The sequence below is a fragment of the Neodiprion fabricii genome, chromosome 1, assembly GCF_021155785.1.
Source record: "Neodiprion fabricii isolate iyNeoFabr1 chromosome 1, iyNeoFabr1.1, whole genome shotgun sequence".
Classification (NCBI taxonomy): Eukaryota; Metazoa; Arthropoda; class Insecta; order Hymenoptera; family Diprionidae; genus Neodiprion; species Neodiprion fabricii.
This window is the reverse complement of record NC_060239.1, coordinates 1,168,315-1,191,746: the sequence shown is the minus strand read 5'-3', so window position 1 is coordinate 1,191,746 and position 23,432 is coordinate 1,168,315. Positions and strand designations below refer to the sequence as shown.

The 23,432-nt window shown below is 39.4% G+C and overlaps 2 protein-coding genes across 12 annotated transcripts in view; one reads left to right on the top strand and one right to left on the bottom strand.

The window, feature by feature from the left end:
- The window catches only part of LOC124177834 (protein pangolin, isoforms A/H/I/S), a 131,162-nt gene extending 120,489 nt beyond the window's left edge, over positions 1 to 10,673 (top strand). For all 11 annotated transcript variants that reach the window (XM_046560730.1, XM_046560721.1, XM_046560714.1 and 8 more), the window contains 2 exons: positions 2,789 to 2,858; positions 6,633 to 10,673. In XM_046560730.1, coding sequence (XP_046416686.1) covers positions 2,789 to 2,858; positions 6,633 to 7,074 — 512 coding nt within the window. In that variant the 3' untranslated portion in view covers positions 7,075 to 10,673. The remainder of the gene's footprint in view (positions 1 to 2,788; positions 2,859 to 6,632) is intronic.
- A 2,289-nt stretch (positions 10,674 to 12,962) lies between these two features.
- LOC124180650 lies at positions 12,963 to 18,401 on the bottom strand. Its single transcript, XM_046566398.1, has one exon. The coding sequence runs from the start codon at positions 18,399 to 18,401 to the stop codon at positions 12,963 to 12,965; it is 5,439 nt and encodes a 1,812-aa protein (XP_046422354.1).
- Positions 18,402 to 23,432: the final 5,031 nt, after the last annotated feature.

The following is a 23,432-nucleotide window of genomic DNA, read 5'->3' as shown; positions in this document are numbered from 1 at the left end:
GAATGTGGCAGCAGAAACGGACTTTGCGAATATGCATTATCTGGCCAACTCCCTAAAGCGGTATTCGTCTCAAAGTCTGTACAGGATGTCTGGTAGGTAGGTCTAGTAAAGGGTGTAGCGTCGAATTCACTCCTCATCAAATTAATCACTGTTGTTTCCTTTTTTTTTTTTTTTTTCTTATTTCATATTTTGTTTTTCTTATATTTCATTACCTTACCGGCTCCGCCGTTGGTCGAATATGTTTTCTGTGGATTTAAACACCGGTACGAATTGTAAATTTGCATCATACCTGTAACACATGGTGTAATTACGCATCACATGTTACACAGTGTGGAGTATTCTAGTTCTGCATTTTTTTTGTCTCTCAATGAATGTGTACCTATTTGTTAAATTATTCTTGTTTCATTTCTATCTGTTTTTATCCGCTTCAATGGTAATAATTATAATATCTTTTCTCACAATCTACTTTGCACCTCTGATCTGTCCTTGTTACTTTTCAGAGGTATCTTCATCGTCGTTGAATTTCCTTGATCAATATTATCGGAAAGAGTTTTACTCTCTAAATTTTTCCTCGACATAATAATGGAATATCCACAGTTAACGTTGTTTGCAACAAAATGACCCGTGTAACGTTAGTAATGAAATTTGTTGATAAGTTATGAATTCTTTTGAACCACTTCGAAACCCCTATCAGACACCCTGTAATTATAGGTACCGATCGGATGATAAACTAAAGCGGTGCAACCGAGGGGGGCAACTAGGCTGTTCTTCTAGCACTTTAAACGGAAAGTAGGGACCCCAATGTTACTGAAATATTGAATATAGATGATTCTGTCCTACATGATCTCTAACTTGAGTAAATTGCAACAGCAACAATATACAGGGTGGCGGCAGTAGCATAGATATTTCCTTGATGACATTACCTAAATAATTGTTTAGACACGGTTCTTGTACAATATTACAAAAGTGTTTGGTTCTCTCTCGGTAGTGGCACGCGCTAGGGCGAGAGGAACAGGCCAAGTATTATGAGTTGGCACGACGGGAGAGACAGTTGCACATGCAGCTTTACCCTGACTGGTCTTCCCGCGCAAATACCAACCGAACTAAGAAGAGGAAGCGCAAACAAGACACAAACAGTGATCCTGGAGGTACCCACATGCCTCACTCCACACATTCTTACAATCCCCCCATTATTACATATATTATTACATACTATATGATTATGATTATTATTATTATGATTATTATTATTATGATTATTATGATTATTATTAAAATTATTATCATTATTACTATCATACTACATTATGTTGCATGTTTCCCCCATTTCGGGGTTTTGGGTCAATATCATATATTACATAATGTATACGTATGTATGTGTATACGTATATCAACAAATACATATGCACACATTTATGTATATATATGTGTAAATTTATATACACAAAATATTTTTATATAATGTATAAATTCATGGATATATATTTATACATGGATATATATATATATATGTTGATTACGTATACAACTTTGGGGACGCTGGCCATCTTGCATTTTTACAGGGACCTTATACTCCGCAATCAGACAATCCTAAATGTTTAATTTTTCTCACAAGTCATTTTTCTCCTGTTCAATTTCAATTATACATTTTTTTTCCTTTGATCGTTTCAATGTTGCCTGATCCTTAATTTTTTGTTATTATTTCTAATTACATATCCAAGTACCTGAAATCCATTTTAATTCGTTTTAAACGCCTACAAGCTTAAGTATCTATATATATATAAATATAAATACATACATATATATATATTTATATATTTATTCAGTTTAATGCCTAAAGCTTGTGACGCACTTGCCGAAAAAGAAAATGTAGTTATCTTGTCTTTTTATGCTCTTAAAAGTGTTGCATGACATACTTATCATATATTATTATCGCTTGCTTAGGAATTCTTTTAACGTACCTGATCGTAGAGCTTGCAACATAATAATTTCATTGCAACGTATCAATTTATGTTGCCGAGTACGAGTTGCCTAAATTTCAAGTACTGCATTTCATTTATTTTCAAATTTCTTACCATTCTATCACTGGGACAATAATTCCAGGTAGCTTTAAAATTTGCCAATTACTCTTTATCCCAAGCAAAGTATAATAACATTTTAACAAAATCAGTTGTCCTTAAATTTTTCCACTAAGTGATACCAATGTATCTTATAGAATTGAATGCATTCCATATTATCAATACGTAGAAGATGTACTTGATTCATGAAAGATTTAAATAACAAAGCACCCATGACCAAGATGTAATTAGAAATAGCCAAACTCTTGGATGGATATACACAATGTACACAGGTTTTTTTTTTTCTCTACTGAAGTATCGTACGTGCTATAAGATTTCATCACAATTTGGTTCTATTTTGGAGAGCCAACGTTACAATATCAATATAACATGTGTTTAGCATCTCATCGAGGGATTTTCCCTGACGTTCTTTTGCTTAAGAAATGAATTCTATCCGCGTGATGATCTTTTGTCTTGCGGTAGTTAATTGCAATTTCTATTTTTGCATTTTTAGCAATCGGTAGTTTGTCTATCCAAGACTAATGTGCATAAAAATTCTTCAGAGCTTTTTCCGTCTATTTTCGTTTGTATCGATCAGGCCACAATATCACTGCAAAAGTTCCTAATTATATATATTTTTTTTCCTTGATAACAAACTTAGTGAATATGCCTGTTGTTTAATTTTTATAATTTCTATACCTTGTGCTAAAATCTTATTTATCAATCCTCAGGTAATAACATGAAGAAATGTCGTGCCAGGTACGGACTAGACCAACAAAGTCAATGGTGTAAACCTTGCAGGTACGTCTTTCGTACTATTACTTTATTATATTTAGCCATACTACTAATATAGGTGCGTGGTGTTTATGGTTTCTAAAGCTAAAGATGATGGTGATGATGATGAATCTTCACTGAATTTCAGCCTTGACTACACTCGTTAGTTGATTCATGTGTGTATATATAAATATAATTTAATGGAAAAGGGTAAAGGAGAGCTTTTGGAATGTTGTAACTTGTATAGTTAACATTTGACTTTTTTGGAAAGCTTCTAACTGCGAGCACCTTGAAATTATATCGTTGCACCTACTGTCGATGGTCATTTTAAAATACTTGTATACTACGTAATTCAACACATAGTCTCTGTATAACTGTAAATACTCGATTGTGAAACATCGTATTTATTTAACGAGTCTAACAAAGAAACAGGTTTTTATCGTAAGGTGACAATATGATTGCAATATAATTACGTTTGACAGAAATAACATTTTTCCTTGACCCTTTCCATGTTACTATCAAGAAAACCGTACAATCTATAGCCTTTGCATTTCGTATACTCTATACTTATACGAATAATTTTAATAATTACGAACAAAAAAGAAGTGGCAATGAAAAGATTGTCAGAAAATGTGTCTTCCAACGTACGAATGCAATTTTTTATCCAGTAATGGACTATTTATGATATAGTACCTATGCTGCTTGTAAATAACTCTTCTAGAATCCACACAGTAGTATTGCGATCATACCACCTGTCTAGCTCCACTAACTTCTGTACTATAGAATATCCCAACAAATGCCCCTAACTCCTACGACTGGGTTTGTGAATGTCATGTGTACCTCATTAAAGGGGCGAAATCAATCCCATTATTGCATTTATGATGACAAAGAATCTATTCCAAACACAACAATATTGTGATAATTTATGTGATACTTGATTAACACAATCTGCACGCAGTTTTATAATTTTTCAACATCCTTTGAACTAGCGAACATCTGCAATTAGATATTTTTTTTGTTTTCATTTAACTTGATAAACGTCCCCCCTTGTATACGCTGTACGTGAAGTGAGAAAAATTTCGACGCATCATTACTGTAGAAATAAACAGTTTATGCAATGAATTTCAATGTACTTGTAAAATTGAGATGTTTCAGCTTGAACTTCTCCAAAATTTTATCGTTTTTGATTGTACACGAACGATGAATTACCCCTAATTGAACAAAATCATACAAAATTCCTTTCTGGTCAGTAGATTATTATAAGGTATGAGAGACGTTGTTAGATATCGAGAAGTGGTACTTTTACGATACGTCAACATTGTATGCTGATTACACTATGAGTTTTGACTTTGAAAGAAGGCGAAAGGAACGTTTGTAAATTGATACTTGGGAGACATATTTTCTGATTAGTGAAATAATTTACCTGTGTTCGTTGATAGACTGTTTGAAAAGAGCAAAAATTAAAACAAAAATGTGACTCAGTGTATCCGACGAACATTTGGATAAATTTAGTAATTGTGTATGCGTGATGAAAATGGTATGAAGTTTAACACGTGGGATTAAGATGTTGAACGAGCGCCCCTTTAATGGCTGGTGGTTGGTTTTGGCAGCCCAGTGGAGCATGGAGCAGGGATGGGCATCCACGCGAGCATAATACATCATGGTGTGGGAAGTAGCGCAGGGGCCGGGGTCGGGGCTGGAGGCGGCGGTGGTACAGTCGGGGTATCTTCCGCCCCCTCAAACACTAATACCGCCTCCAATGCCTCCTCGCCTCAGCAGGAACCCACTTATGTTAATCTCTAGTCAAGCCTATCGCCTCCCTTCTACTGCAACACTTCTTCTTAAACAGTGGTCAGTCCCGACTTAAACCTATGGGCTAACTAGCACTTACTTTGTTCATCAGCTTTCAAACTTGCCTTCATTCACACTAAATTCAAATTCAGCTTTCTCTCCCGGCGTAGGACATGCAAAATTAGAGTCACCCGTGACTATGAAATTTGCTACTGTTTGCAGTTGGGATTTAGTAATTTCATTACTACATCAATCTTAAGCATTGAACAGAGTATCGAGTCTTCATAGTTATTTCAGTCGTAATGCCGTCGGTTGAAGATTTGAAAAAATTCAAGGATAATTAATATCAATTTGTCTCGATTTGGAGTTTATGATGATAAACTGAAGAAAGTGAAGAAAAGATGTCTGAAAGGCCGAGCTGATAACATAGTGAGCGGCAGAGTAAAGTCCTAATGCTCGCATTGTTTCTCATTGTTGTGGCTCTTTACAGCTTATTATTGTTATTATTTTGTCCTTCTTTCGTTACACATTATTCGATGTCACCCTTAGCATGGCTATAATCTGTATAATATATTATAACAGTTTCGGTTCAAGTCGTTGATATAGATTTATAATTCTAATTTAGCATGGCAATTCATATATAATTACAAATGTTGTGTTGTATACATATGTGTATTTAGTCTCTAATAATATATTTTTTTTCCTTTACTTAATTTTCTTAATTTTAATATAGCGTGCGTATTGTTTTGAATATTCATGCAATAATGACAGTCACGTGGAACTTGTGTGCCATACTATCCATATGCCTAGGTAATACTCAGTTTTTCACGTTCAATGTGTGTGTAACAACTATTGTATGTATTCTACGATATTTCAACTATATAATCGTTTTTCAATAATAATAACTAATAAATTTAGCTAAGAGGTAAATAATGAGAGCCAATGGCAGAGCGGTAAATGTCTCGACTGGAGTGCTGAAATACCGGCAGGTTCGATTCCTGCTTTCACTTAATATGCCTTGAAAATTTGCAGTAGTATTTCTTTTATTTCAGTTCTTATTGTTAAGTATGCATGGCAAAGATAAGAAACCGCTATAGTAAGTCTATTGTCTTCATGTCATTAATCCTTCTTTTGAATCTTTTGATTCCCTTTATTGAGAAGAGAAAAGTTTATTGCACAGATTGAGTTTTTAAGAACAAATCAGTCCTATTTACAAATCATAGCCACTTGGGTTTTTGATCTATCACAAAAACTTATCCTCTCCCACAATCGTCACATCTCCCATTTTTTAAGTTGACAAATAGATCTCACTTTGACGGTAGTTTATTGCTTTGCTATGCAAAATATTTACCCAAATAATCCAATTCATTGATATACGCCAATCCTGTAATATTTTTTTCAACAAAACTTGTAGTCTGCAATAAATGGACAGAGGATAAAATAAAAAAATGACAATAAAAGTTTCAGAATGCTCAGTTTGCCAATTGGCACTTCATGAAATATCAGTCACATACCTTACAGCAAAATTATCTTTGATACGCGACCAAACTTATTGCAGGCTGATTCGTTCCTTCGATTAATTTTTTCTTTAATGTGTATTTTATACGTTATGCTTGTTCGATTTTTAACTTTTGAGCATGACATTTTCTGCGACGTGTGTTCAATTACATACAAAGCTTGTATTACAAATTTAAGAGGAAAGCAACATATATATGTATGTATGTGTGTATATACAAAAATATTATACGTGCATAACAATTGGATACGAAGGGAACTGAAACTTTTCTATATCCTTTTGTTAGCAGAGAGCATCTTATACATATATAGTATCTTGTAATGTCAAATTTCACATGTAATACCAGTTTTTATAACAACGACGAGTGAGCATGATGTTTTATTTTAGTTATGTAATATGAATATTCATATATTTCAAACTTACGTATACAATATTAGTTGTTAACTGGAAAAAATCAACTAATCGATGAGTAACCAGTCCCTCATTCATTCCAGACGTAAGAAGAAATGTATCAGGTATATGGGGGAGGGAGGAGATGGCGATGGCGACGGTGACGGAGATGGGGACGGAGATGACGATCATTCGGAGGACAACCTGGGCAGCGTAGGGGAAGCGGGCACTCCTGAAGAAGATGAGTCGCTGAGCAGTCCCGGAGGACTTTCGGCTCTTTCTAGTCTGGCCAGCCCGTCGCTGGTATTGCCTTCGCCTTCGAGCTTAGCCAGCCCGTGTCCGTGTCCCTTAACGCCTCCGGTGCCTCCTCCGCCTCTGCCCCAGATTCAAGCTCAGCCAGCGCCTCCTCATCGGAACCCGGTTGGCACCAATCCCCATGACATCAACAATCCGCTCAGTGTGAACCAACTGACAGGACAGTGTATAAAAAGTGATGTGGGACCTGCCCCCTCGGGCCCATCTAATCCTGCTATCAGTGTCACGTAGCCCTGGGCAGCCCCAAGTGACAAAACTATAATATTCGGTGTCATCGGGGTTCAACTACGTTTAAGTTCAGAAAGGCTGGATAATCGTAACGTTTGAAACTAGCTTGTTTTTTTCCTTAAAACACTTACGATTTCTTTGCTTCCCGCGTACCTTCTTGCTTTTGCTAATGGTCAAAGAGATGGATTGGAAAAGCATGAATAAGTCGAAAAAATGAAGTCATTTGACGAACCAGTTTAAAAATAATGCATTGAAAATATTCTTTTCATTCGGGCGGCGCAATAATGTGTTGATTTTGCAAAAATTCAATTTACAAGGAAGAGAGGAGGTGGTCTTAACATTTACGCCACCGCTTGGCCAGTATACCGTGTACTGGCTAAGCTATAGTCAAATAAATATAAACGTCGGTTATTTGAATATACATTAAAATCACTGGCAGTCTAAAAATTATATTGAACTTCTGGTATGCTAGAAATGAAAAAGTACTAATCGATCCAGTCCGTCTTTCCTTTCAGCCTCTGAATTAGTAAATTTCACTTCTTGTTTGTTGCAAAATTTCGTCTGTAAAATATTTCGTTTCTACTCAGCTCTGACTTCACTTTTACCCAATTTTTTTGAACATTTCAAAGTAAATGAATAGTAAGTTGGAAAAAAACATGATGACGAATAATTATTTGGAAATATGTGTCCAATATAGTTTTGAAACACTTATAATTATCCAGCCTTTTGCAAATATCCACTTGTAAAGACAGTGTCTGAACAACCAAACACACACATATGAACAATGTAATGATGAAAATGATGCAGAAATACTCAGGACCAAGTGTCTGGCTGTAGTTAATCGCTCGATATTCAACTGCATTGATGATGAAAGACTTGAAGTGTAGTGTGAAGTGCGTATACTGCAGCTCGTAGTCCTTGTTACGTTGTGATGCCAATGACTGACATGTCATGTTCCTGTGCCAGGTACTATATTCTATAAATAATTATATCACAAGAGAAAACACATAGATAAAAGAAGAAAATAATTAATTAATTAAGTAAATAGCGTTTATCATTCATTTATTCAACGTCATTGTGTCAAAATATCTATCTTCTGTATGTAATTTGTTATTTTTTTAAAAGTCTATACAATTGATTAATTAGCATAAGATCTTTTTAGTGCGAAGTCGTTAATTTAAGGCTGTTTTTAGAATATCAATCACCCCCTTTCTTACCATCTCCCATCCCCCTTCAACTTGACGATAATAGCTATATAATTGGCAGATGTCTTACCAATGTTGTGAGTATTTTTTTTTTTTTTTAATTTCTCTCTGTCTCTCTCTCTCTCTGGGTTTTGTCAAATTTACCCGTTTTGTTCACCAAATCTATCCGTGGATCTCCGTAGCATAATATTATGGGCCATACTTAGATGAATATTGACAATTTATCTAACCAATCGGTGATTTTTTGTATTAATTCAGAACTTCTTTTCATTCTAATTCTTAATAGAATCATCTGATGATACAGTAATTATTCCGCTTTTTGCTAGCTTTGCGATACAAGGTCTCGGCTGTTTTCAAATAATACGAAACTTTCCTAAACGAAAATTGTGAGATTGTCTTGAATTATCAACAAATGTACCTCTTTCGTTCGTAATGTTTCGTTATTTAAAGATTTCATCTGTATTGAAGATTTGGAAAGTCACTTCTGTAACGTTTCTTTTCTATCTTTTATTTTCTTTAAACTTTTTTATTCCCTCAAGTGTCGCTGACATTGTACAAGGGTAAGAGGGATTTTTTGTTTTTTTATCTTCATCCGGCAGAGCAATGAACATTTCTCACATACAGAGGTGTCAGGGAGATATTTTCTTTTTTACCGAAAGATTGGAGATCCAAACATTTCATCTTGGGATTCTCAAGGCCTTTACATTCTTACACGAAAGATAATACAAGAAATATTTTATGATATCAACGATACACTCTACCATATTTTTTTGATTTAATTTCAAACGAGTTCGAAGAGGAAAAAAAAATTTGTTTTCAACAATTATTAACGAAATACATTGTAAGATGATTTTATGTTATGATGTTTAGAATATATTTTAAACGTTCGATTTATTTGGTATAGTACTTTATTTATAGATTGTGTGGAGCTTGAATGAAAGTTATAAAATTATTACATCATTGTTACACGTACAATCATGTAAAAACGTTCAGTTCCAGATTTTCAATAACTTTATACATACGTTAGTAGTTTTTAAATCTTAAAATTTCAGTTCTAGGTCTTATGCAAATTTATATATACAGTTACATTATATATCTCTGACACCTTGATCCGCATCGTCCGTGAAATATTATTCTGTTTCGTTCTTCTTGATAGAATTTTAATGACAGTTTGTACATTATAAATGTTAAATTTGAATTCTTTTAAGAGTGCAATAAGTAATTATTATTTACCTATACAGTACTGATAGAGCTCGTACGAATTTCGACCAATGAAAGGGTTGCTCCACCGATCATCTTCCACCAATCATATGACGCATTCTTATGTTTTTCAATTTTACTCTTCTGAAGTACTAACATCGAGAAAATGTTTTTCTGTTGATTGTATGTCGACTATTTAGACCATTTCCTTCATCTTGTTGATTAATCTTCTCCGTTTTATTCTTCATAACCAAATCATGGCCGTATTTATCATTTGCTGCATTTATATCCCTGGGTCTACATATGTACTACTGAAGATGAAGTATTGTACTTTTTCATGTTTGTAGCTCAGGAAAAACCTTTCACATTTGTTAATTATTAATAATCTTACAATAAACAGTTTTTTCTTTGTATTTCAAATTTGTGTTACAAAGCAAAAACATGTTCCATACTTCATTTCGCGAGCCTCTACTGTACTGTAGTATATGAAGGAAAAGAAAAGAAAACCCAAGGTTAAATATATTTAAAAAATAATAGCCTCCTTTAATAAAAATTCGTTACGTAATCATTAATCGTTGATTTTTTTTTTTTTGCACAGTTTTTGGTGCAACTTGAATTTTTTCCCATCACCGCGAATGTGAAAAGAATAAAAGGAGGGGAGCAAAAAGTGAACAGAATGCAATAGAGATTTTACACAATTGTTTGAGTGAATATCTATGTTTATACAAATAGCTGCTTGTGTACATACATACATGATATATATTTTAAGGTGCATTTATTGTCAAGATGGGAAAGTGCAATGGAGGAATTATTAAGTAAAAAAAAGAGGGACGAAAAACTTGTATATCACACTGTACACAATAGAAAACGATTCATAGATGTATCTAAGCTAACGAACGAAACAAAAAAAAAAAACTCGTGGAAATTCTTGACTGAATCCAATGTTTGTAATAATGATTAACATGTATACGTTGCTGCGAGACCACGTAAACATCGAGAATAATATTCTAAACGTGCCATAAGAACATCATGCCAACATTATATATGAATAATAGATATTTTTACAATAATTATTTTGATCCAATGGCATCATCTGTCGGCCGCTGCCGTATGTATTCTTGAGGTGTGCAATTTTCTGAGCTTTTGTTACAAAAATAAAATAGTAATAGCAATAAAAATAAGTAAATCCTAACAATAGATACAAAATGAATGATTTAAAATCTCTTTCAAATACTTTTCCGTTGATTTAGTTTTTTTTTTTTTTGTTTTTTTCCTTTTTTGGGGTGATAATTATTGCCAATTATTTGTAGAGATAACTTGGAAAGGCAGAAAAAGTGCACACTTCAATATCTCAAACCAGAGGTCATGCTCTAGTGTCGTATATAAGAAATATAAGAATTGCGAGTTGAAATATCGCCGAGACGAAAACCGCATTGTCTAACATAGTGTTGGAGAGGTGTATCTTGTTAATACTGATCCAACATCATCGTGGCTTCAGATTATATAATATTGCGTTTGACAATAGCAGTAAAACCCGCATAGTCGACGAAAGGATTAAATGATAACGTGTCGCGATTGGATAAAGAGATAAAGTAAATAAACGAACAGAAAAAGAAACAATCTAATGGATTGTTCTACACATATTATATAATTAAAATAATAATAACAGACACAACAAGAAAAGACTATAAAATTGTATAATGTATTCTATTGACACCTGCTGTAATGTGCTTTGTGGCGCAGGTAGGAGAGCTGGGCCGGATCCCTGTATACTATACCGATATAATATTAAAAAAAGAAGATGATTATTTGAGATACACGAATACAAATCATACCTACCTGTGCCACAATTTGCAATTTTACACTTTTAAGGAATGAGACAAAACCAGAACGGCTTTTCAGCAATGTGCCCATTAAATTAAATGGTTCGATCGTAATCATCGTGCAACCTATCGCATTTCGATTAGCGTTATCTAATTAGTTTTTATCGCAGTTTGTAAATTGTGCATAACGTTAGAGGCAGCCAAATACACCGATAGTAAATATAGAAACGCGTTAAATGTTAATGTAAAATTAATTGATAAATGTAGCGTCTTTATCGCTGAAGCAGGGTTCAACATGTGCCAATATTTTCTTTCATTTGGCAATTTATTACTCTGTAAACTGAATTGACGATTTTAAAAACCGATTACGGCAGCTTGATGTCGTAATTTGAATTATAAATAACGTTATCCAGTGTATAGTTATACCGTATTGTTGCGGTGAATCTACAACAGTCAATATTGTGACGAAAAGGCTTCCACGATAAATGCAAACGTACTGTACGTATTACTGTTGTAGAACCAACAGAGCAAAAAGAGTCGAAGCGAAGAAAAAGTCTTGATAATCATATTCTTAGTTTACTTTAGCATTGTGTGTACTTATATTCATGATTTTAACTTTCTTTATTAGTCTTCCACTTTTATATACGTGTACAGACACGAATGTTCGACGGTAAATAAAGACATATATTTATTTGCCTCGAACGACGTGCTATGTTTACAATCGTACTATTAATTTTTTTTGTTTTCTTCTCATTTCGATACTCGGGCATCCAGCCTCGAGGATAGTGTGGTGCGTCTGCCCATTAACGGGAAAAACTCCGGATTTAGTAGTACCAGAGGTATGACTAAATAATAAAAATTCAAACGATTTGTTCGTCGCTTGGCTATGTCTCATTCCCAAGAGTGCTTGTATTATATGTAAAGTATCTGACAGTTCAGCTGCATTGTACAGTGTTTTCTAAGTATCTAGTTTATAGCGTGTAACTGAAATATTGTATTTACACTAATAAGTGATCTGTATCAAACAAATTCATTCTCGTATAGCATGTACTCCTACTCATATAGATGCTAAAAGTGATTTGTGTCATAAAACTATAAATAAAAATTAGCAATTTGAGAATGTAGTTTAACAGTCCGTTATGTAATATAATTCACTTCAAACCATTCCAGCATCATTAATATTTCAGCTAAAAATTTTAACACTACGAATTATTTTCGGTCAATAAATTTTAAATCAGACTCGGAACTGTACGCGATACGCGTGAACACTTACGTGTGAATTTTTCTCGATAAATTGACGATTTTCAGCCTTTGCTCGATGGTGAAATCATAGCTAAAGTATTTTTGACTTTATTTTCCGTCATGACGGATAGCGCTCGTTAACGGAGAAGTGATAATCATGATCTAAAAACTAAATCAAAATTTTAAGCATGTCGACGTCTCAGTTTTGTGCCATTGTTTAACTTGTTAAACATATTAAAAAAAAATTTTCTCGGGTCTGAAACATTTGTTCAAAAATTCACCATGGATTAATTCGCATGTGTGCACTAATAGAGTTTATGCGGGAATAAAATGAGAGTGAATACACGGTAAGGCTCCGATAACACACTGCAGAATTTATTAGTATTGACAAAATGGACGAAGAATATTTCACGCTTGAAGTTTATTTAACACATGGTGGCGGACATTCGTTTTTGGCGTCTGAGAAAAAGTGCAGGCTGAGTACATTAACAGCATTGATAGTGTAAACAGTGGGTTTTTTGTAGTTGCAATTGGATACAAATATTTTAGCCATCCTCGATATTGTTTCGCACTTAATAACACACGATTGCCCATCCGGGGTTGCTCTGCCGGCTTCGTCCCTGGAGAACGGCTCGACGAGGTAGAACTTTCCATAGTGTTGCATCACGGCGACAGCCACATTCGGGAGATGCAGTATGCCGGAACAATTGTTCCTAAAAAAGAGGGTCAGTCCCTCGGTAAGGTCGTAGACATAGAGTAGGCCGGCCACTGTGTGATGGTGGATGTTTATGTTGGCTCGAAAATCACCGACGATGAACACAGTGAGCAGTTCACTCGGCGAGAGTACGCGAGCGCCGGGTCTGAAGACGCGGACACTGTCGGCGTGAAGCTGGTCCCCGTACACCATTATTGCGCCGAGCAAATCCGGTGTCCAAGTCGAGGGTACGTGAAGCAATCCGACGACAATCGCGACCGCGGCGACCGCGGTGCTCTGAAGTCCTCGAGTCGTCACTGCGAAGCTGCGATCGTTGAGATGACCAATCCCCCTGAGAACACTCAGTTCCTCGTCGACGTAAAGGTATTCCGAAAGAGTCTCCACGTCCAGAGTCGTCAGCTTCTTTAATGGGGAAACGGGGATCGGCGGAGCGGTGCAATCTTGAACTGGACGGAAACCAGCCGGGCACGGCAACGGCTTGATTAGGGTCGTCTTGATGATCACCCTGGCGATCGAGTACCCCCCGTACTTCTCCTTCTCGTCGAGATTTGCGATTATAACGTCGTAGAGGGGCTCGATGCAGGCGAACCACATTACGCAGGCAGTTCCGGGATCTGCCTGCAGTCCATGCTCGTCTCTCGATCTCGGATCATAGATGAAGTACACCCCCAGATCTATCCAGATCGCGACCATGTATCTTCCGGCCATCAGCACACCGGCACGATTTTTTTCGAAGAACTTCGGTAGCCCTTCTTCGAGCATTACTGTCGGTGGTGGAGGCGGTGGTTCCCGTTTCGTAACTCCTTTCTTGCCTTGCTTTCCGCCCTTGTCTTTCTTCGGTTTTGCTGTCTTCTTGCCCTTGCCCTTACCCTTCTCCTCGGGCTTTGGCGGCTCTGGTGCAACCTGCCCGGTCAGCGTACCGCCCTCTACGTCAGCCGTGAGGATGTTCACACCGACGTAAAAGACCCTGATCACATCTTCCGGCTTGATCTTCGTCCGCGTTGGTCTAGCCTTCGTAGTTTCCTTGTGCACGTTGCTGCCCACCACCAGAATTTCGTCGAGTGATTTCTTCGTCCACGTTATCGGGCTCTTTATCACCGATAGGCCCAGGGCCACGACGCAGTTCGCGGCGGTCTGTCTGTTCCGTATGGCGACTGGGAATATTTCGGAACCCTGGTGTGTCGTACCGCGTAATATGGCACGTGCGCCGGTCATCCGTTGGTAGGCATTCAACGGTGGTAAATTCGCGGGACGAACGCCGAGACTGGGGTCAAATTTCCAGGGTGGAAGTCTGTTCCAGTCGACGATATCGACCCCGCTTATTTCGTAGTCTCCCTCGCTGCCCAGGCTTGATAGCAAGTTCTCCACTAGCAGTCGGGTGTTTGAAAATCGGAGGACTCGCGGCACACCGGAAATATCTCCGCCATCTGAAGAATTTGGAATTACAGAGTAGTAAAAGTCTTTGAACTTCCATACCGCTATATTGGTCCCACGGGATGAAATCACCCCGGAATCATTTCCGTCGAAGAATTTGTCGATTCCAGCCTGGAGGTTTTGCATTTTTGGTGGTTTCCCGGCAAGATCGCCGGCCTGAACGCAGTCCTTGACAGTGATGTCAATCCGTCGATTCGATAGGAAGAATTCTGTGATTACTTCGTTCACCTTCTGACTTCCGTCCCGGCCCAGCCTCTCCGTGCACTTTGAATGCAACTTATCCCCGGTGATAATCACCTCGTCGAGAACCTGGGGCTTCCAAAATCGGGGTTGATAGACCTTAGAGAATACCACGGCCATCACTGCGACAGCAGCTGACTGATTGTCCCGATTTTCTTCTTTGAATTTCTCATCGCTCATCGTCACCGTACCCGAGAAGCCCCAAACACCTTCCGACAACTTCGGAAAGTTGTGCCATAGTTCTTCGGTCGAAGTTGTCCTCTGCAGACGGTCTCCCTCCGCCACTCGAGTCTCGTACTCGTTATCGACGGTGACGCTGTCAATCGTGAAGTCTTCGTCGGATTTTTCTATCGATGATTGTATGCTACTGGCCAGGGCTGCGATGTTCATGAACCACATTACAGCGGCCGTACCATCCTTCTCCTTAGGCTCGCCGCGATTGTCCCTCCCCTTTGGATCCATCGTGAAGAAGACATTCCCCTCCTTCCAAACGGGCATTATCACCGTACCGCAATTAAAAACACCGTGCGTCTGTTCCTCGAAAAATTCCTCCAAGGACTTGGCTAATTCAGATGGTTTCCCCGTCACAGTTTCCTCGTCTAAGCCTATGCTTATGTGATTAACACCAATGTAGAACTCGTCGTTCACCTCGTTCGTGTGGAGGTAGTCTCGAGGCGTTTCCTCCTCCTCTTCGGGCTCTGGAAGGTTCTCCAGACTTTCGAAGGTCAACTTGTTACCAATCTTAAGTACCTCGTCCACTACTTCTCTGTACCACAGATGCGGGTTATACAATTTTGTCATCGCCAGCGTGACCAGAGCCGTTCCTGCTTGTTGTTTGTTACGCGTCTGGTGCTTAAACATTACTTCGTTACCCTGGTTAATGCTTCCGTTCAGACAAGCACCCGTGTCACCCACAGCCGTGTACTGATTTAGATCCGGCTTCATTGGAGTTTGCTTATCCTTCTCCATCTCGTCTTCGGTCATAGGTTGCCCTATCGAAACAACTTTTATGCCGTGTATCATGAACTCGTCGGTGACTCCTTCAGCGTCTGGGTTAATATTTTCCTCGACATACTTGGCCAGCAGAGGTAATTCTAGGGTGCGTATCACGCAAGATGCAGGCTCACTTTCTTCACCCTCGAAATTTCGCTGGCCCATCTTACCCCTAGCGTTCGAATCAAAGTAGTAGTACGAAGTTTCCTTGGATTTATCTTTCAGCTCTTCTTCGTACTTCCATACAGCGACATTCAGGTCCTTCACCTGAACTACGCCGTATTGTTGGGTATTGAAGAATTGCGTTATTCCTCGCATGAGATTCAGCTGGTCGCCATTCTCTGGAGCCTTTAGATTGCCAACGATTGTACAGTCCTCGTACTCCACCCTGATCTTCCTGTTTTTCATGTAAAAATCCTTCCGGAGATCGGTGACGAGGAACTTCCTGTCCTCGTCATCGGACTGTATGAGCTCCTGGCACCAGTTATAGTAGGCATCGCCATCGCGTATCGCTTCGTCAACCGTGTCCATTGTCCACTTTGCAGGCGGAGTTTCCTTAGCGTTGACTAACGCGACAACTGGAATCGCCAGGCCTTGTCGACCAGCGCTCTCCTCCTCCAGGGACTCGTCTTCGTTGGTGATTGATCCCTGCAGCACCCACTTTCCGAGTCCCCCAGGTGCAAAGTCGTTCCACGCACGCAGACCGGGCAGATCCTCAACCACGATTACGTGCCGCAACGTAAACCGATCGTTCTTTTTAGCTGGGTCAATGTTCTTCAGAAACAGACCGACCAGGGAGTCAAGATTCGGAAATCGTATCACACAGCACTTTCCAATTATCTTTTTTTCGCTCGAACCTACCGCAGCCTTACCCTTACCTCCCTTTCCACCCTTTCCCTTCTCCTCCGCAATGCGTACCCCTAGTGGCCCGCATTGTCGAGGGTCAAATGTGTAGTAGTAATCCTCCTGAGTCCACACTGCGACAGCCATTGACGTGCACTCCAACACGCCTTCTGTATTTACGAGGAAAAATTCTTCCAAGGCCTGTCTGAGGTTCAAAACTGAGGGAATCTTCGAGCTGATCGTTCCGACCACGGTCACAAGGTCCACATCAACGATCAGCCTCTTGTTCTCGATCTTGAACTTCGTATCGTTCATGTCACTCGCAGTCATTGACTTTATGCTCGGTTTCTCCACCTTTACTTCAGCGTAAACACTGTCGCCCAGGGCAAGAATCTCGTCCAGTCTTGGCCTCAGCCACGACCTGACCGCGTGTACCTTCTTCATTCCGATCGCCATGACGCAATTCGTGACGTTCTGGGCCCCCTTGCCTTTGTAGATGTCGAACCCTTCATGTGTCCAGCCGTGCAGTATGGCCATATCCCCTGGCAGCTCCTTAAACGTTGACGGCACGTTGACGTGCATATCGTAGTACTCGTAACCGGTGTCGAAGTTATTACGGTCAAAGAGAGGCTCGGCTGCGAATTTCTCTCCTATACTGTAGTTTGATATCGTAATCGAGAGCGGCTCCTTTTGCACTTTCATATCTGCAGATACCGCTGGCTTAGAGTTCTGAGGACCGGCCGTCGCACAGCCTGGTTTCCCGTCTTCTACCTCGAGGGGGTTGATCGCTTTCAGCACTTTGTTGTTGGGTACCATACCCGAGATCTGTGCGACGCATTCACCGCTACCCAACGAATCGAAGCCACATCTCTGGATGGGCGTAACTCGAAGGATTGTTATCTTGGCGATGCAGTAACGGGAGTCAAACTTCTTCTCCGTGTTGCTCAGGAAAAGTTCACGCATGTCGTTCATACACTTGAAGTACATCAGGCATGCGGTACCCGATCTAAGCTTCCTCCCGTCTTCTCCTCGCTCTGAAGGATCGAACTGGAGGAACCCGGAGCCTCGATTACGCCACATTGCCACCGAAATACCTTGCGTCGTTACCACGCCGGCGTCGTTAGTCTTGAAGAATCGCTGCAGGCCGTCGGTGAAGTCCGGGCAGCCCACGCTTTCGCTGAAGAGGTTACCGTATACGCTGCTGCCCTCCGTACAAATTGTACACTTGTAATCACCGACGAAAAACTCCGGATATACAAGATTCACGGTCATGTACACTCCCGGGAGAACACGGTTCCTGGTTGCGCTCATCAGGAACAATTTGTCACCAAACTCAAGGACGCTGTCGACCATGTATTTCGTCCAGTCCTTCGGCTCGAACAATTGTCCAAACACAATGGCCACCACAGAACACGGAGCTCCTTGATTTCCACGACTCCTTGGCTTGAACCGTGGATGAGTCATCGCCCACGATCCTCGAAGAATAGCAGAAGATGGATCTAACATTCGGAAGTTATGCCAACGTTTGCCAAAGTCATGATGAACTGTTGCCTTTTCTTCTTGATCTTTTGATTCTGCAGCATCTTCGAGGTTATTAGTTTTATCATCATTTTCTTTTTCTTCCGTGTTTGCCATGACTTTTCCTTTATTGCTACGGATTATGAAAATCCCTGGTCAATTACACAGAAATATTCTGTCTTTGACAACGGATTGATTCCTTAGTCGCTCGACTAAGCAAAATTAGTAATTTTATTTGATTATTACGGAATGGATTCCATTGAGAATGTATGGTGCAATACGTACTCTTGTGAATTCTAATAAAGAGATTATGGGAAAAAAATTTATACAAAACGACTTACCCTGCCATTTTCATTTATTTTTCTCAAAACACCATACAGTACATAATATGGTTAACTAAAGCGTAGATAACCTCCAACCATGTGTGAAATTCTTATAAATATGCAAATTTTGCAGAAAATTGTTTCGCTACAGATAACTTGAATGGAATAGCATGTTACTGTAGAGATAATGTGTCAGTATACTTATAAATTTGCATTAAGACCAAAATAAATCAGACAGAACGATAGCGTCCACTGCTTGAGGGATTGACGTGTAAAAATTGGGTTGAAACAAGTGATCAATTACAAAGAATGCGGAATTAACGATGACAAGTTTGCAAAGCGACTGTGAGTCATTGTGTGTTTCGATGCGTTTCAGTTGAATTTCTTACAAAGAAGAAGTCTTATTTTTACACTTTTTGGATCTTCTGGAATCCGAAAAAAATACCTGGTAATCAGAAAACCAACGTCTGAGAAAATAGAAAGAGAATATGAAGAACTTTTCGGTTTTTCGGCTGTATCTTTTGATCTATTATCCACATCAACTTTGAAGTTCGCGCAATTGATTTGTGTGACTAGTGCGTCGGCAATGAAGAACTACTACATGTGGTGTAAAAATCGTTGAGATAGCGACAATCCTATAAATATATTCGAGAATGAGTATGACAATGTAGTACTGATAATACAATTTTCAGGGTTGAAAATGGAACCGAATGCTCAGAAGAGCTGTAAGGAGTTGAGACGAGCACCGTATCTCTGTCGGATATTGTGGAGCAAATCAAGCAGCCTATGGGGCAAGGAAATTCAGAAGAACAGTTCAAGACGATGAAAGGTATAATTGTATGTTCGCTTTTTATCAGATATAAAACTCGTAGTAGATTTTCTTTTACGCCGTTCTCGGAAATATATTTTTCATGGTGACTGTCAAATATTCTCAAACACTACCTGCCCGAATTGCGTGAATTTCGGTACACGGATTATTTGTAAGATTATCTGCAGTATTGCATGAAGTTCTTGCGATACGCTTCAACATTTTCGTTTGGATTGAAGTTGTTTGGATGACCTGTAGGTTCAAACTCGAAGGGGGGTGTATTAAGCGCAATTCTTTTTCGACTTCTATGCTATACCATGGCCACGTCATCACTAAATAATGATGAGATGTTTCATTTTATTGTTTCAGATGTAGCTGAACCTCGGAGAAACGAAAGCCATCACCGCGCGGGACGGCAAAAAAGCTTGAAAAATTAACACACAACTCCTACATTTTTAAATGCTTGAGTATTAAATATATGCTGTACACATGAATCATGACTGAAAATATATGATACATTGACATTCAAACTCTGTGCATTGGTAACTTCCTTATTTTCATGCGATATTAGAGCGTATTTTTGGTCTCGAATTCGATTGAAAGGACGCTTTCCTGGCTGATTGGACCCCCAGGAACTCAAAAAACGCAGCGTGAAGAGCGAAGGATCGACGGGTGAGATATTACAAAGAAAGAAGCACCTGCTGAAAGATGTCGAAAACACAGGTTCTCGTTTTTTGGCTGTAACTTTCGATGCGTTGATCGCAGCGTATTGGGACTGCGCCCAATCGATTTCTCTCGCAAAATTACGTCGGAATAGTGTCTGAAAGAGTTGATTCCAGCACTTTTCAAAATCGCGAAAATTTTCGCCTAAAATACAAAGGGGTTAACCTTCCTTTTTTTTTGACCAAAAAATTTTTCGTCTCAGAATTGATTCGTATGACTCTCTCCCGTCCAATTGGACCCCTAGGAACTCAGAAAACGCAGCAAAAGGAGCGTGGGATCAACGGGAGAGAAGATACGAGGAAAAAAGCACCTGCTGAAAAATGTCGAAACTTCAGGTTTTCGTTTTTTGGCTGTAACTTTCGATGCGTTGATCGCAGCGTATTAGGACTGCGCCCAATCGATTTCTCTCGCAAAATTACGTCGGAATAGTGTCTGAAAGAGTTGATTCCAGCACTTTTGAAAATCGCGAAAATTTTCGCCAAAAATACAAAGGGGTTAACCTTCCTTTTTTTTTGACCAAAAAATTTTTCGTCTCAGAATTGATTCGTATGACTCTCTTCCGACCAATTGGACCCCTAGGAACTCAGAAAACGCAGCAAAAGGAGCGTGGGATCAACGGGAGAGAAGATACGAGGAAAAAAGCACCTGCTGAAAAATGTCGAAACTTCAGGTTTTCGTTTTTTGGCTGTAACTTTCGATGCGTTGATCGCAGCGTATTGGGACTGCGCCCAATCGATTTCTCTCGCAAAATTACGTCGGAATAGTGTCTGAAAGAGTTGATTCCGGCACTTTTCAAAATCGCGAAAATTTTCGCCTAAAATACAAAGGGGTTAACCTTCCTTTTTTTTTGACCAAAAAATTTTTCGTGTCAGAATTGATTCGTATGACTCTCTTCCGACCAATTGGACCCCTAGGAACTCAGAAAACGCAGCAACAGGAGCGTGGGATCAACGGGAGAGAAGATACGAGGAAAAAAGCACCTGCTGAAAAATGTCGAAACTTCAGGTTTTCGTTTTTTGGCTGTAACTTTCGATGCGTTGATCGCAGCGTATTGGGACTGCGCCCAATCGATTTCTCTCGCAAAATTACGTCGGAATAGTGTCTAAAAGAGTTGATTCCAGCACTTTTCAAAATCGCAAAAATTTTCGCCTAAAATACAAAGGGGTTAACCTTCCTTTTTTTTTGACCAAAAAATTTTTCGTCTCAGAATTGATTCGTATGACTCTCTCCCGACCAATTGGACCCCTAGGAACTCAGAAAACGCAGCAAAAGGAGCGTGGGATCAACGGGAGAGAAGATACGAGGAAAAAAGCACCTGCTGAAAAATGTCGAAACTTCAGGTTTTCGTTTTTTGGCTGTAACATTCGATGCGTTGATCGCAGCGTATTGGGACTGCGCCCAATCGATTTCTCTCGCAAAATTACGTCGGAATAGCGCCACAATTGATTCATTCCAGCACTTTTGAAATTCGCGAAAATTTTCGCCAAAAATACAAAGGGGTTAACCTTCCTTTTTTTTTGACCAAAAAATTTTTCGTCTCAGAATTGATTCGTATGACTCTCTCCCGACCAATTGGACCCCTAGGAACTCAGAAAACGCAGCAAAGGAAGCGTGGGATCAACGGGAGAGAAGATACGAGGAAAAAAGCACCTGCTGAAAAATGTCGAAACTTCAGGTTTTCGTTTTTTGGCTGTAACTTTCGATGCGTTGATCGCAGCGTATTGGGACTGCGCCCAATCTATTTCTCTCGCAAAATTACGTCGGAATAGCGCCACAATTGATTCATTCCAGCACTTTTGAAAATCGCGAAAATTTTCGCCAAAAATACAAAGGGGTTAACCTTCCTTTTTTTTTGACCAAAAAATTTTTCGTCACAGAATTGATTCGTATGACTCTCCTCCGACCAATTGGACCCCTAGGAACTCAGAAAACGCAGCAACAGGAGCGTGGGATCAACGGGAGAAAAGATACGAGAAAAAAAGCACCTGCTGAAAAATGTCGAAACTTCAGGTTTTCGTTTTTTGGCTGTAACATTCGATGCGTTGATCGCAGCGTATTGGGACTGCGCCCAATCGATTTCTCTCGCAAAATTACGTCGGAATAGCGCCACAATTGATTCATTCCAGCACTTTTGAAATTCGCGAAAATTTTCGCCAAAAATACAAAGGGGTTAACCTTCCTTTTTTTTTGACCAAAAAATTTTTCGTCTCAGAATTGATTCGTATGACTCTCTCCCGACCAATTGGACCCCTAGGAACTCAGAAAACGCAGCAAAGGAAGCGTGGGATCAACGGGAGAGAAGATACGAGGAAAAAAGCACCTGCTGAAAAATGTCGAAACTTCAGGTTTTCGTTTTTTGGCTGTAACTTTCGATGCGTTGATCGCAGCGTATTGGGACTGCGCCCAATCTATTTCTCTCGCAAAATTACGTCGGAATAGCGCCACAATTGATTCATTCCAGCACTTTTGAAAATCGCGAAAATTTTCGCCAAAAATACAAAGGGGTTAACCTTCCTTTTTTTTTGACCAAAAAATTTTTCGTCACAGAATTGATTCGTATGACTCTCCTCCGACCAATTGGACCCCTAGGAACTCAGAAAACGCAGCAACAGGAGCGTGGGATCAACGGGAGAAAAGATACGAGAAAAAAAGCACCTGCTGAAAAATGTCGAAACTTCAGGTTTTCGTTTCTTGGCTGTAACTTTCGATGCGTTGATCGCAGCGTATTGGGACTGCGCCCAATCGATTTCTCTCGCAAAATTACGTCGGAATAGTGTCTGAAAGAGTTGATTCCAGCACTTTTCAAAATCGCGAAAATTTTCGCCTAAAATACAAAGGGGTTAACCTTCCTTTTTTTTTGACCAAAAAATTTTTCGTCTCAGAATTGATTCGTATGACTCTCTTCCGACCAATTGGACCCCTAGGAACTCAGAAAACGCAGCAACAGGAGCGTGGGATCAACGGGAGAGAAGATACGAGGAAAAAAGCACCTGCTGAAAAATGTCGAAACTTCAGGTTTTCGTTTTTTGGCTGTAACTTTCGATGCGTTGATCGCAGCGTATTGGGACTGCGCCCAATCGATTTCTCTCGCAAAATTACGTCGGAATAGTGTCTGAAAGAGTTGATTCCAGCACTTTTCAAAATCGCGAAAATTTTCGCCTAAAATACAAAGGGGTTAACCTTCCTTTTTTTTTGACCAAAAAATTTTTCGTCTCAGAATTGATTCGTATGACTCTCTTCCGACCAATTGGACCCCTAGGAACTCAGAAAACGCAGCAACAGGAGCGTGCGATC

Coding starts and splice junctions, on each gene's coding strand:
- LOC124180650 (XM_046566398.1), bottom strand. CDS start 18,401: ATGGCAAACACGGAAGAAAAAGAAAATGATGATAAAACTAATAACCTC.